The sequence below is a fragment of the Cetorhinus maximus genome, chromosome 3 (genome assembly GCF_964194155.1).
Source record: "Cetorhinus maximus chromosome 3, sCetMax3.hap1.1, whole genome shotgun sequence".
Lineage (NCBI taxonomy): Eukaryota > Metazoa > Chordata > Chondrichthyes > Lamniformes > Cetorhinidae > Cetorhinus > Cetorhinus maximus.
The window spans coordinates 28,827,437-28,843,206 of record NC_135881.1 but is presented as its reverse complement, the minus strand read 5'-3'; the positions used below and the strand labels follow the sequence as shown (position 1 = coordinate 28,843,206).

The 15,770-nt window shown below is 41.7% G+C and overlaps 1 protein-coding gene across 1 annotated transcript in view; it reads right to left on the bottom strand.

Moving 5' to 3' along the window:
• Positions 1 to 1,725: 1,725 nt before the first annotated feature.
• Positions 1,726 to 15,770, bottom strand: part of LOC144676950 (protein mono-ADP-ribosyltransferase PARP14-like) — a 61,555-nt gene continuing 47,510 nt past the window's right edge. Inside the window, exons 14-16 of the mRNA XM_078537233.1 lie at positions 9,419 to 9,573; positions 6,276 to 6,450; positions 1,726 to 2,100 (exon numbers count right to left, since the gene is read on the bottom strand). Of these exons, the coding sequence (XP_078393359.1) occupies positions 1,808 to 2,100; positions 6,276 to 6,450; positions 9,419 to 9,573 (623 nt within the window). The 3' untranslated portion in view covers positions 1,726 to 1,807. The remainder of the gene's footprint in view (positions 2,101 to 6,275; positions 6,451 to 9,418; positions 9,574 to 15,770) is intronic.

Below are 15,770 nucleotides of genomic sequence, written 5' to 3'. Positions count from 1 at the left end.
CAACAAATGCTGGTTTTACAGTCACCATTACAGGAACTAGCTTTCAATTCCAGACTTATTAACTGAATTCAGATCCACCAGCTGCGATGATGGGATTTGAACCCACCCCTAGAGCATTAGCTTGAGACTCTAGATAACTAGTCCAGCAATATTACCACTACACCACCATATGTTCCTGGAATGCCACTTAACCTCTTTGACCCAGAAAGACAATAATTGAAACTGGAGTCTCATTCCTGCAGTAAATTGTTATCGAAGGTTTGTAACATTTTAATTCCATTTCTTGTTTCTCCCTCAATCCCATCTTCCTTTCCCTCTATTTCTTTCTGCAACTAATTTGACTCTAATGTCCTATTTGTTTCTCTGTCCTGAAATCCCATTAAGAGTTTGTTCCGAGGTTCCAGATGACCGTTGACCTTGCCATGTTTGGTGTGCACTTTTACCCCCCCTCAACAGTAGTGTGTCTCTCTCTACACCACATGGTCGGCAGCGGTTCAAGAAGGCAACTCACCACCACCTTTAAGGGCAATTAGGAATGGGCATTGCTGGCCATGCCAGCATTTATTACCCACATCCTGTGAAAGCATAAAAAAAAAATTGAGCTGAAGAGTGGGGAGAAAAATGTAACTCGCCATGCTCCACTCCAGAAAATTCTGGGGCAGTGATGCCATGTTACATATGCATAAATAGAACTTGAATCAGAAAACACATATGTTTTGTTTGTTTTATTTGGGATACAAGAATCATATGACTAATACAAACACAGACACATTTATAAACTAACTACTAATAAACAATAATTAAAAATAAAGAAGTTGAAAGAAAGGATACCAGGAATGTTCATCAGTAACCAAGTTAAACACACTGGCGACTTGCAGGTACTAGCTATTTCCAATGCCCCAGCACAGAAATCTATTATTTCCAGCCCCAAAGAAACATCATAACTGGGGGGGGGGGAAGGATGTATTCTAGTCCATGCGTGCATATGGATATGGTCAAAATTTCTCTACACAATATTACTGCATGTGTAGTAACCAGAAAAAAATAATCCCTTGAACTGATTTTAGTAGATAATATAAGTGTACTAAAATGCAAATATTTCCTTTCCCACTACACACACTTAGCAATATACAAGTAATACTGGCAGATCTGATGATTCACATTTCAAATCTCCTGTAAAGATCCTAAAGGAAAATATTGTAATTTTCTTAGTTCTACACATACTCTCACAATTAACTAGTAAAGGAGGTGATAAGTTTCAAAACATGTATTTCGTAATGTACTTCTATATAGCTTTTCCTATTCAAAAGTTTAGATATTACAAAGCACTTAAGCAGCACTGGTAAGAGAAAAACTAGTTTCATTTTGAGTTTTATAAGGTGAATTTTTCAGCAGTAGTTGTTAAGAATAGTGAGATAATCTGCCTTAATGGCTGCAGCTAACAACGACAACTGCCAACTGTTCAACTTTCATTTGTTGGCCATGGGGAGTGCTACTGGTGTCAGGGGAGCTGGCATGTGTGAATGGTTCTGCCAGTGGAAGCCGGTTGCTGTTATCCTCTGCTTTAATAAAGTGAAACTGAGTTCCCATTGCAATGATTCAAACAGCCCGATCAGCCCTTGTGCCTCCAGGCAGCCAAGTAAATTTGGTTGTGAAAGGTTGGGTTTGGGATGTTTCTTGTTGCCTTGTTCTTGGAAAATGGATTCTTTACAGATGCAGGAAAAATCACATCCATGTTCTTTTATTAAATCTTCAAAGTAGCACAAAAGAATGAAGTTGCAATGACTATCAAAGTTTCTGCTCACTATTAGACATGAAAGGTAATAAGGTATTCTGGATATGCCTGATTATCCTGAAACACAACAAACGCTTCAGGGGATTGCACGTTATCTGTGACGCTGTTGTATCGGTCTCTGCTGTGCGCTTGTTGATCTTTGAGTGGTGCTTCCTTCAGGCCTGCCTTCCCTTTACAATAATCCCCAGTTAAAACTCTTGCTCTGTACACCACTTTGCATCCTGTTGCATCAGGTTTTGAATATGTGTCCTGTGCAGAATATGCTGCATTCTGAGCAAAATATGTTCCGTCTCCAAAATAAACAGCTGTAAAAAGGTTTGCCAGATGTTAGTTACTAAATGTTAATTATATAATGAGCTCTGAAATACATGTCAATGCATTTAATACTTTTTTCATTTTGTCATGAAATTATTCCAACAGCTTTATCCTTTTGCATTATTATTTTGTCCAGGAGATGTTTTACACCATACACTTGTTTAATTTAGGTCAATTATTAAATGGTTTTCTTCATTATTCAAATTAAAAAACACTCCATAATCTAGGTTTACTTCTACAGTGAGTGAAGAACAAAAATGTTGGTTACATCTTTGTTGCATTTATATTAGAACTGTTGCTTCTTATTGACTGATCCAACACTGAACCATAAATGCAGCCTAAATCCAATCTAGCACCAGAGGAGGGAGTTGGTGCAGAGCTTCACACCCAATTTATAATACAGAAATTTATTTATAGTACGAAGCAAAAGATGCTTTGTAGTGACACTAAACTTGCAGTGTAAAGGCATATTAAAATGTACTGATACTACTAAGTTGTCCCATTTGACTCCTCTTATATTTTTCTTGCTTTGAGTAATTAAACTAGTGATGCTACAAAAGTGGTTTTACTTTATAATGTCACAAGTTATAATATCCAAAGAAAGCAGAGTGCAATATAACCTGGTCAAAAATACTTTTCTAAAATGAAGCATCATATTCCATAACAAATAGCATGTTATGGTGCTGGCTGAGGGTGGATTATTCCTTACTGCACTAAGGCAAAAAATGCTATTCACCTCATTACATCCTTGAGATCTGGATTAGGTTTTAATACTGCCAAACTTCGACAGCAAACTCCTTTGCTGAATTAGAAATTAATTGAATCAGTTCCCCTTGCTATAATTGGTAATCTATTCCACAGTTTTGGCTATCAGTATCACATCCTTATTCCTTTTAGTCCTGTACATTTGTGTGTAAAAAGACACAGCAATACATCCAGCCAGTGTTGGAAGCCAGTGCCTATTGCCTTTATAACTGCCCTCAAACATCAATCCAAACTACAAATTCTTCCACACAATCACTTTCCACAGACTTTCTGGCAATGCACTCCCTATCCTCTGTATAAATAGTTAAATATAAACTCTGTGCAGCTACCCTCTTCTAAGATTAAGTCAGGTTTTAGAGTTTGTGATGAATATATTAGAGTTCAATTTATCTGTACGCTGAAGAATCTCCACTGGGCCTTTTCCAGAATAAACTATTCTAGACCCTCACACATAATCCATCCTCCCTGTAGTTACCTTTGTAACTTGTAAATTAAACTTGAAAGGTAATAAGGGATTCTGGATATGCCAGATTGTCCTGAAACACAAACAGTTAAGGGGATGGCATTTTATCTGTAACACTACCGTATCGGTCTCTGCTGTGTCCTTGTTGATATTTGGGTGGGGGTTCCTTCAGGGTGAAATTCTAACCCCCAGCCTCCCCCCTGCCTGGTGGCGAGAATTGTGGCAGGCAGGAGAAGAAGAGTTGGCAGGAGGCCAAAAATCGGTTTCCTGATGTCAGGAAATTGGTTTGGAATCTTGTTCTTCAGCCTTCCATAGCGGCTTAAAGGTGGGTCAAGTGCTCCACCGGGGCTCCAATAGCATCTCATGAATGCTCATCAAAAAGGCCAACACATACAGAATCTTGTTCCCCCACCAAATTAAGCCCCCCGCCAGCAGGAATTAAGAACGTTTTTAGTCCATGAGGGTGTGCACCTGGTAAGGTAGACTTCTGCCTGGACTTTCAGGTCAGTTCGTATTCTTAGGGACTGCTTTTGTGTGGTGGCAGCCAAAGCTGCACCAAGGCTGGTGAAGTGGGGGTGGAAGGGCGGAAGGGATGCTGGGCAGGGGTGCTGTGCGAAGGCTGGAAAGGTGGGGTGGAGGCAGGGGGCAGAGGGCAAAGTGTGTCTGGGAAAGGTCTGGGGGTGTGTCTTAGAGAGCTGCATCTGTGGTGTCGATGGTGGAGTCCTGGGGGGAAGAACTCAAGAGTACTGATGATAGGATGGGACAGTGTCAGAGGGGGAAGTGGGCCTCCTTTCGACTGTGACAGGGGGCCATAAAGGAGGCCTCACTCCCCACCTCCGATCGGCCACCAGCCCCACCAGTGAATTCTGCTGGGCCTCTCCCACTGTGGGGAAAATCCCAGCGCGGCAGGAGGTGGCTTTCAAGTTGACATTAATGCCCATTTAAGGATATCAACTGGCCCTTTGGCGTGAGGACCTACTGATGCCTCCCCACCATTGGTAAAATTGCTGTGGGTGCAGAGGTGGGCAAATAGGCCCTAGGAATGGCAGGCCATAGGACAGGGCATGACGTCCAATGTTACGTCCCCTCTCTTTCAAACTCCACCCCCTCGGCCATAATATTTCAGGTTGTTGACTTTTCAGTTCTGGTGAAAGTTGTGGAATCGGGTAGAATGCATAACTTTCAGGTATAAAATAAATAAAATACATGTATTGAATTTATCAGCAAAAAAAAGTGTAAAAAATCAACCTAACTCTGAATTATCACATTTTTGATTATCTTTAACTATAATTTTGTCACCTTTGAAATAGATTTTAATTTGTGTAGAATTAAAGACTTTTATTTTTGGCTATAGAATCTTCTCTAATCACGAGAATCAAAAAGCACATTCACAATTTATCGTCTGAACTATATTAGAAACAATAATGGTTGCAACAATGAAACTTGCTCCTCAAATCAAAGGCATTATCTCTAACCATAGTGTAGTTATACCACTCAAACAGGTTTATTTAGAGCAGGAATATGTTTGTGCCCGATTTCACCCCGCTACTATGCAGTGGATACACAGTGGTATTTTCCACCAATAGGATGCTGCTCTCAGTCCAAAAAGACATTCCGCCTACCACCTAATTGAGCAGCATTGTGTATGAGTTTCAATGCCGGTGCGATGCCAGGTATGTAAGCTGTATATCCCAGCGATTATCTGCACGTTCCTTCGGTTGTTCATAATAGGCAGAGTCCAGACTGTACTCAACCAGCCCGTGTGTGCAAAACCCAAAGTAAAACGTCCAGCTAGATGTGATTCCATAGTTGGGCAGCATAGAGGTTGGGAAGGGGGGGTGGAAATGGAGGTCGGGGTGGCCATGCAGGTGGGGGGAATCCCATGGGGAGGGGGGGTAGTCGGAGGGCCCTGGAGGCATCACGGGGGAGTCCTATGGGGTAGGGAAGTGGGGTAGTCAGTCTGGGTCTGTACAATACCTACCCAGAAATTAGAAGAGGTTTTAATTCTTCTAACTTTTTTCTATTGGTGTAACCCAGTCTGAACCATCAAAGTTTGCGATTTAAATCACATTTTTGGATGGTTCTGGTGCAGGGCAATTACCCAGGGGAAGTTTGCACTTCTGGGCAATTTCCGTGCAAGTCTTACCTTCCCAAGGGGATTCCTCAGTGCATCGCTGGGGTACCACCCCATCCCCAATACGATGCTGGGGAGCTTGGAAGTTACGGTCCAATCAGTCAAGCTCATGATGTAGCTCATTTAGGCTCACTAGAAGCATTCGTATGTGGGACCTATTCTCTGAAAGCGAAAGGAATATGTTCAAGCCTTGTGCTTTTATAAAAATTACCTGGGAGCTTGGGGAGCCTATAGCTCCCCATTGCTTTCTCCATGGCAATGCCTTGGCCAATCATAGTTGAATTGCCAACCAATCAGTACCCTTTTCTCATGTAGTATAAATTGTTGTGTTCAATTGAAATTTGGCATTCTTGCATTTGTCCTGAGTACAAGATGAAAAGCTTCGGCAACAGGTCTCTTCAGCAATATTCAATATATTTTTCATTAATAATTTAAAACCTTAAAGAGCAGCATAACGAATAGCCTTTCACCTCCACAATAAAAACATAATTCTTACTTCTTTAGATTTTTTTTTAGCTTTTTTTGCATGTTAATATGATCCAAATGAATAAGACTGGGAGCCACAAATGAGATGTTAAAGAGCTGCATGCAGCTTTGGAGCCACAGGTTGGAGTCCTCTGGCCTAAACAAATATGGTTTGAAGAACGTAAGTAACCACTCTCAGAACTTAATATCTCCCCAATAAATGTACACAATAAATATTCTGCTTCTGTGCTCCTGGCAGAGTCTCACCTGCCAGAGCACATACCCATTGTATGGGTATAGCACAAGATTCTCTCTTCATTCATATATGATAAACCTACCATTTAAACCACAGTAGCTCCTGTTAAAACCATCTGCATTGATCTTAGAACATATCTCTGAGGAAGTTCCATGGTAGAGAAATTTTTCATTCTGCTGATGAGGTCGCTGTCTGTTCATTTCATTTCTTTTTGCAACATACAATCGCCAAAGTGTGGGATTCTGGATCCTTGTGATCTACAGTCAGTCAAATATGATGATTGTGTTAGTAGATACATTTGTGAAAAGCCATCTACCAATGTCACAAAGAAAAATAATAAGTTAACCACTGGCAGATCAATACACAAACAAATTGAATATGGACAGTTAGTTGCAAGTATAAGTTATGTAAATTAAGAACTAGGTGTTTAGGTGGTCATACTATTCACAGTTGCTGACCTTTGGAATAGGTTGATCGGGCATGTGAATTTGCTGAAAGCATTCAAACGGAAGTTTTTTAAAATTCATTCACGGGATGTGGGCATCGCTGGCTGGGCCAGCATTTATTGCTCATTCTTACTTGCCCTAGAGAAGGTGGGGATGAGCTGCCTTCTTGAACCGTTGCAGTCCATGTGGTGTAGATACACCCACAGTGCTGTTAGGGAGAGAGTTCCAGGATTTTGACCCAGTGAACAATGAGGGAACGGCGATATATTTCCAAGTCAGGATGGTGAGAAAGATTTTGATAAATTCTCACATAAGAGGTTAGTGTGTAAAATTAAAGCACATGGGTTTGGGGGTAATATATTGGCATGGATTGAGAATTGGTTAACAAACAGGATTAATGGGTCTTTTTTGGAGTGACAGGCAATGACTAGTGGGGTGCCGCAGGGATCAGTGCTTGGGTCCCAGCTATTCACAATATATATCAATGATTTGGATGAGGGAACCAAATGTAAATATCCAAGTTTTCTGATGTCACGAAACTTGATGGGAATGTGAGCAGTGAGGAGGGTGTTAGGGGCTTCAAGGTGATTTAGACAGGTTGATTGGGCAAACACATAACAGATGTAGTATAATGTGGATAAGTGTGAAGTTATCCACTTTGGTAGGAAAAACAGAATGGCAGAGTATTATTTAAATGGTGATAGATAGGGAAATGTTGATGTACAAAGGGACCTGGGTGTCCTTGTACATCAATCACTGAAAGCATGCAGGTGCAGTAAGCAGTTAAGGCGGCAAATGGCATGTTGGCCTTCATTGCGAGAGGGCTTAAGTACAAGAGCAAGGATGTCTTACCACAGCTGTATAGGGCCTTGGTGAGACCACACCTGGAGTATTGTGCATAATTTTGGTCTCCTTACCCAAGAAAGGATATACTTACCATAGAGGGAGCACAACGAAGGTTCACTGATTCCTGGGAAGGCAGAATTGTTATATGAGGAGAGATTGGGTCGACTGGGCCTGTATTCACTAGAGTTTAGAAGAATGAGAGGGGATCTCATTGAAACGTATAGAATTCTAACAGGGATGGACAGACTGGATGCAGGGATGATGTTTCCTCTGGCTGTGGTGTCTAGAACAAGGGGTCACAGTCTTAAGATACAGGGTAGGTCATTTAGGACCGAGATGAGAAGCGTCTTCACTCAGGGTGGTGAACCTGTGGAATTCTCTACCACAGAAGCTGTGGAGGCCAAGTCACTGAATATATTTAAGGAGGAACTAGATAGATTTCTGGACTCGAAAGGTGTCAAGGGGTATGGGGAGAGAGCGGGTGCATGACATTGAGATAGAGGATCAACCATGATCATATTGAATGGTGGAACAGGCTCGAAGCCACTCCTGCTTCTATTTTCTATGTGAGTGGCTTGGAGGGGAGCTTTCAAGTTGTGGTGTTCCCATGCGTCTGCTGCTCTTGTCCTCTAGGTGTTAGCGGTCATGGGTTTGGAAGGTGCTGTATATGGAGGCTTGGTGAGTTCCTGCAGCGCATCTTGTAGATGGTGTACACTGCTGCCAAAGTACATCGGTGGTGGAGGGAGTGCCAATCAAGTAGGCTGCATTGTCCTGGATGGTGTCAAGCTTCGAGTGTTGTTGGACCCACACTCATCCAGGCAAGTGGAGAGTATTCTATTACACTCCTGACTTGTGCCTTGTAGATGGTAGAAAGGCTTTGGGGAATGAGGTGAGTTATTTGCCACAGGATTCCTAGCCTCTGACCTGCTTTTGTATCCAAGATGGCTCTTGGATATGGCTCATCCAGTTCAGTTTCTGGTCAATGGTAACCCCCAGGATGTTGATAGTGGGGTTTCAGTGATGGTAATGCCATTGACTGTGAAGAGACGATAGTTAGATTCTCTCTTGTTGGAGTTGGTCATTGCCTGGCACTTGTGTGGCATGAATTCTACTTACCACATGTCAGCCTAAACCTGGATATTGTCCAGGTCTTGCTGCATTTGGACACGGACTGCTTCAGTATCTGAAGAGTTGCAAATGGTGCTGAACATTGTGCAACCATCAGTGAACATCCCCACTTCTGACCTTATGATGGAAGGAAGGTCATTGCTGAAGCAGCTGAAGATGGTTGGGCCTAGGACACTACCCTGAGGAACTCCTGCAATGATGTCCTGGAGCTGAGATGATTGCCCAACCACAACCATCTTCCTTTGTGCTAGGTATGATTCCAACCAGCAGAGAGCTTTCCCTGATTCCCACTGACTCCAGTTTTGCTAGGTCACCTTGATGCCACACTTGGTCAAATGCTGCCTTAATGGCAAGGGCAGTCACTCTCATCCTACCTCTGGAGTTCAGCTCTTTTGTCCATGTTTGAACCAAGACTGTAATGAGGTCAGGAGCTGAGTGACCCTGGCGGAACCCAAATGGAGAGTCAGTGAGCAGGTTATTGCTAAGCAAGTTCCGCTTGATAGCACTGTTGATGACCTCTTCCATCACTTTACTGATGATTGAGAGTAGACTGATGGGGTAATAATTGGCCATTTTGGATTTGTCCTGCTTTTCAAACATATGTTAAATATTATGCATTTTCAAGTAGCAGGCACTCAATAGTCATGAGTAGCAAGAGCCTGAAACAATTTTCCCTCTCCCAAGCCAATAGGCACAGGCCGACCATAAAGGTTGATTTGAAAGAGGTTACATTTGTACATTTAAATTATTTTGAAATTGTTATCATTTTTGCTAACACTATTTGGGAAAGGATATCAATGCTTACTGAGTCAATTTTAAACGTTTGGCTGGTTGCAGCTTTGCCTAATGTGCCTTGAAAGTCACGAGCTACTTCTTGGTATTCTAAGGAATCAGGTTTCAGATGTACTTCAGAACATGTGGTTTCATTTTCTCCAATCTCCCAGGAATCTGGAAGTTCATCTGCAATGAAAACAGAGCTTGGTAACAAGCATTCTATTTGAGCTAATGCTTAACTTAAGTAATAAGGAGCACCACTATAAGAGGCAATTAAGGTTAGGTAGCTTGATGGAAGAGTAAGCCCATTGGTTCAAAATTCTTCAAGACACAAGAATTAGGAGCTGAAGAGTGTCAATCGGCCCCTCGAGCCTGCTCCGCCATTCGACAAGATCATGGCTGATCTGATTGTGGCCTCAACTCCACCTTCCTGTCTGCCCTCCATAACCCTCGACTCCCTTTCAATCAAAAATCTGTCTAACTCAACCTTGAATGTATTCAACGATCCAGCTTCCAGTGCTCTCTGGGGAAGAGAATTCCACAGAATAGCTACCCTTGGAGAGAAAAAAATTCTCCTCATCTCCATCTTAAATGGAAAACCTTTAATTTTTAAACAGTGTCCCCTGGTTCTAGACTCCTCCACAAGGGGAAATATTCTCTCAGCATCCACACTGTCATAGGAACAGGAGGCGGCCATTCAGCCCATCAAGCCTGCGATCATGGCTGATCAAACACTTCAATGCCTTTTGCCTACACTATCCCCATAACCCTTTATTGTTAATCAGAAATCTATCAATCAACATACTCAATGACTGAGCTTCCACGGCCCTTTGGGAATAGAGAATTCCAAAGATTCACAACCCTCTGAGTAAAGAAATTTCTCCTCATCTCGGTCCTGAGTGGCTTCCCCCTTATTTTGAAATTGTGTCCCCTGGTTCTAGACTCCCCAACCAGGGGAAACATCTTACCTGCATCTACCATGTCTATTCCTTTAGGTATTTTGTAGGTTTCAATGAGATCACTTCTCATTCTCTGAAACTCGAGAGTATACAGGCCCAGTTTGCCCAATCTCTCCTCATAAGACAGTCCCGCCATCACCGGAACAAGTCTGGTGAACTTTCATTGCACTCCCGCTATGGCAATAATGTCCTTTCTGAGGTAAGGGGACCAAAACTACACATCTGTCAAGTCCCCTCAGGATCTTACATGTTTCAATAAGATCACCCCTCATTCTTTGGAACACTAGTAGGTGTAGGCCCAACCTGCTCAACCTTTCCTCATAAGATAACCCCTTCATCCCAGGAATTAGATGAGTGAACCTTCTCTGAACATTTCAAATGCTATTATGTCCTTTAAATAAGGAAACCAAAATTGTACACAATACTCCAGATGCGATCTCACTAAGGCCCTGTAAAACTGTAGCAACACTTCCCTACTTTTACACTCGATTCCCCTTGCAATAAACACCAACATTCCGTTCGCCTTCCTAATCACTTCCTGTACCTGCATACTAACCTTTGGTGATTCATGTACCAGGGCACTCAGATCCCACTGTACCATAGAGTTCTGCAGTTTCTCTCCATTTGATAAATTGCTTTTCTATTCTTCCTGTCAAAGTGGGCAAGTTCACATTTTCTGACATTATACTATATCTGCCACATTTTTGCTCACATCTACCCTTCACAGACCCGATGGCCTGAATCTTCTGGTCAGCATGTGGGGACGGGCCCTGCTCGCCGACGTGTAAAATGACACGCGGTGACATCAGGCGTGCGTCCTGACATCACCGCGCGTCATTCTGATCTTCAGTTCGGCGGGTGCGCACCGAAGTTGGCTGCACGCCTGCCAAACTGTCAAAGGCCTACTAAGGCCATTTAAAAACCATTTGTAACAATTAACAGGACTGCCTTGAGGTTGACGGGCAGGCGAAGAGCCCAGCCGGCCTTCGCATTTTTCATGGAATCTCATCCACAGGCAGGGTGAGGTTTCATGAAGGGTGTATAAGTTTTAATAAAAATTTTTATTAAAATTCGTTGACATGTCCTAGCTCATGTGACACTGTCACATGAGGGGTCATGTCTGAATAATTTTTTTTAATTTCAATTTTTCAAAATCAAAGTAATCTCCCTGCGGCAGCTCCGTGCCTTGGAGATTTCTGTGCGAAAGAGCGCAGGCCCTGACTCTCCCTCCTCCCCCCACCCGCAGGGAGTGCTCAGCGCTTCCGGGTGCGCGTCACGCTGGGCAGACCTTAATTGGCCCACCCACATAAAATGGCGGCGATTGGCTGCGCACCCACCTGCGAGAATATTCTCCCCGAAGTCCTCTTGACGACTTACTTTCCTACCTATCTTTGTGTCATCAGCAAACTTAGCTACCATGTTTTCAGTCCCTTCATCCAAGTCATTAAAATAGAGTGTAAACAGATGAGGCACCAGCACTGAACCTGTGGCACTCCATTTGTTACAGCTTGTCAAGTGGAAAATAACCTATTTATCCCTATTCTCTGCTTCCTGTTAGCTAATCAATCCTTTATCCATTCTAAAGTGTTACCGTCTGACCATGAGCTCTAATTTTGTGAAGTTACCTCTCATGTGGACCTTATCAAATGCCTTTTGGAAATCCAAGTACACCACATCTACAGGTTCCCCCTTATCCACCTTGCTTCCTACTTCCTCAAAAAATCTCTATCAAATGAGTCAAACATGATTTTCCTTTCAGAAAACTATGTTGATTCTGCCCGATTGTAGCATGATTTTCCAAATGTCCTGGTATTATCTCATTAATAAAGGATTCTAGCATTCTCTTTATGACAAATGTTAGGCTAACTGGCCTATAGTTTCCTGCTTTCTCTCTCCCTCCTTTCTTGAAGATAGATATCACATTGATGATTTTCCAATCCGCTGGGACCTTCCAGAATCTAGGGAATTTTGGAAGATCACAACTAATGCCTCTGCTATCTCCGCAGCCACTTCTTTTAATACCTAGGATGAGGCCATCAGGTTAAGGGGACTTATCAGCCTTTAGTTCTAATAGTTTTACTAGTGCCTTTTCCCTTGTGATTGGGTTTATTTCAAGTTCCTCCCTCCCTTTTATCTCTTGATTTTCAAATACTCTTGGGATTTTTTTTGTGTCTTCTGCAGTGAAGATAGACACAAAATACCTGTTCAACAGCTCTGCCATTTCTTTGTTTCCCGTTATTAATTCCCCAGTCTTGCCCTCTAAGTGACCAATGCTCACTTTAGCTACTCTTTTCCTTTTTAAATACTTGTAGAAACTCTTATTATCTGTTTTTATATTTCTAGCTGGCTTTCTCTCATATGCTAATTTCCCCCTCATTATTTTTTACTTATGCTTTGCTGGTTTCTAAAATCTGTCCAATTTTCTGACTTACAATGGACATGGATGGTGCATTCTTCTCAAAGTCTTCCCTTCTTTTTTCATTAAATATATCTATGCTAAGAGTTATGAAACATCTCCTTAAATGTCTGCCACTGCTCTTTTACTGTCCTACCTTTTAACATACTTTCCCAGTTCACTTTAACCATATCTGTCTTCATAAACTTAAATAAAGGCAATTAGAAGGGTAAGACACTAGTCTTAGACCTTTACTTCTCACCCTCAAATTGAATGTGAAACTTTGTCCTGTTATGATCACTTTTGTCTAGAGGCTCCGTTACGATGAGGTCATTAATTAATCCTGTCCCATTTCACATTACCAGGTCCAAAAAGGCCTGGTTGGCACTAGAAAGTACTACTCTAAGAAACTGTCCCAAGTACACTCTGAACTCATCTTCCATATTACTTTAGCCAATCTGATTCATCCAAGCTGTATGAAGATTAAAATCATCCATGATTATTTTCTTTCTTACAAGCCTCATTATTTCTGCCTAAAAACTCTATCCTACAGTGTAGCTACTGGCTAAGAGGCCTATAAGCTAGTCCCACATGTGATTGCCTACTTTTTCTAGTTACAATTCCTATAATACAGATGCAAATGTAGATGAACAAATTTGCAAGGTTCAAAGGGGAGTTGAAAAAGCAAGCGAAGCGAAGAGAGAGCATGAGAAGAGATGGCAGCTAACAAAAAAGGAAATCCAAAGGTCTTCCATTAGCATATAAATAGTATAAAGATGGTAAGAGGTGGAAGGAATCAATTAGTGACCAAAAAGGGGATTTACACATGGAAGCAGGGGGTATGACTGAGGTGTTAAAAGAATACTACGTGTCTATGCAAAGGAAGATGCTGCCCAGATCATGGTGAAAGAGGAGATGGTTCAGATGCTTGAAGGGTTTAAAATTGATAAGAAGGGGGTATTGGATAGGTTGCCTGTAACTAAAGTTGACAAAATCCCAGAACTGGATGTGATGCATCCAAGGATACTGAATGAAGTGAGTGTGGAAATTGGGGAAGCACTGGTCATAATTTTCCAATCTTCCTTAGATTCAGGGTGGTGCCAAAGGACTGGAGAATTGGAAATATTACATGTCACATTGTTCAAAAAAGGATGCAAAAATAATTCCAGCAACAACAAGCCAGTCAGTTTAACCCCTGTGGTGGGGAAGCTTTTAGAAACTATAATTTGGGACAAAATTAATAGTCACTTGGTCAAATGTGGATTAATTAAGGAAAGCCAGCATACATCTGTTAAGGGCAAATCATGATTAATTAACTTGGTTACGTTTTTTGATGAGGTAACAGAGAGGGTTGATGACAGGAATGTTGTTGATGTGGTGCATATGAACATCTAAAAGGCATTTGATAAAGTGACACACAACAGACTTGTGAGCAAAGTTAGAGCTCATGCAATAAAAGGGACTGTAGCAACATGAATACAAAATTGGCTAAATGACAGGAAACAAAGAACAGTGGTGGACGGTTGTTTGTCGGACTGGACGAAGGTTTATAGTGGAGTTCCCCAGGGGTCAATGTTAAAAGCCCTACCCTTCCTGATATATATATTAGTGACCTAGACCTTGCTATACAGGGTACAATTTCAAAATCTGTGAACGATACGAAACTTGGAAGTGTTCTGAACTGTGAGGAAGATAGTGTAGAACTTCAAAAGGACAAACAGGTTGGTGGAATGGGCAGACATGTGGCAGATGAAATTTAATGCAGAGAAGTGTTAAGTGATCCATTTTGGTAAGAAGAATATGGAGAGACAATATAAAATAAAGGGTACAATTCTAAGGCGGGGGTGGGGGGGGTGAAGGAGCAGGGAGACCTGGGGGTATATGTGCATAAATCATTGAAAGTGACAGGGCAGATTGATAGAGAGCGGTTCATAAAAAACATAGGATCCTGGGCTTTGCAAATAATACAAAAGCAAGGTAAGTTATGTCACACTGTATAAAACACTGGTTTGGCCTCTGGAGTATTGTGTCCAGTTCTGGGTAGCACACTTTAGGAAGTATGTGAAGACATGAGAGAGGGTGCAGAATAGATTCATCAGAATGGTTCCATTCTTAACTTCAGTTAAGAAAATAGATTGGAGAAGTTGGGACCATTCTCCTGGGAGAGAAGGTTGAGAGGGGATTTGGAATGATAGAAAAGATGGTGCAGAGAGACCATTCAGCCTGTCGTGTCTCCAACCAGCCATAAAAAGAGGAAAAAGTGGCTTTCAGACAGTAATTGGATAAGAACCTGTTGAGAAAAAAATTGCAGAGAGACAGGGAAATATTTTGGAATGGGACTAGTTCAGTTGCTCTTGCAGACAGCGCCAGCATTAACATGGACTGAATGACTTCCTGTGCTGTAACCATTTTGATGCTGTGTAGTCTTCATTCCTTGAATGAATTTCAACCTCCACGTTTAAAACTATGCTAATTTCTCTGAAGGTCTAAACTTAGAGCTTTTTTTAAATGAACTATTATACATTCGGGCTTTTGATGTTTTTTTAGGATCTCCTAATTTACAAGTTAGCGTTGCTGAGATGTTTGTCTCCAGCTGTTTATACATTTCTGACTTGGCCCTTGGGAAGAAGCTGTTGTCGAGATCAGCTGATACCTTCAGAAAATTGCTGGATCTTTTTTTGTTTTTAAAGTTCTTTTTACACCCATTAGGAAATGCAGAGTTCAGTACAACGGTTTATGTATTGAGAGTTAGGAGTGGAGGGGGAGAGAGATCACCTGACAGTACAAGGCATGAAATTCATTAAGGGACAATGCCTTCGGATGTTTCTTTATCATGTGAAAAGGTCAATATTGTACGCTGAAGTTGAATTTCTTAAGTAAATAATGTTATAAGTATACTTGGCACCCAACGCCTTCTCTAAACTTTAGTAAAATCTCTAGTTACAAATATTTCTCCTTGCTACCCGCCATTACTTTTTTATTTTCTATTAAGTGTCACATCACTGTAGAAAATGAAAGGCCACCAATGA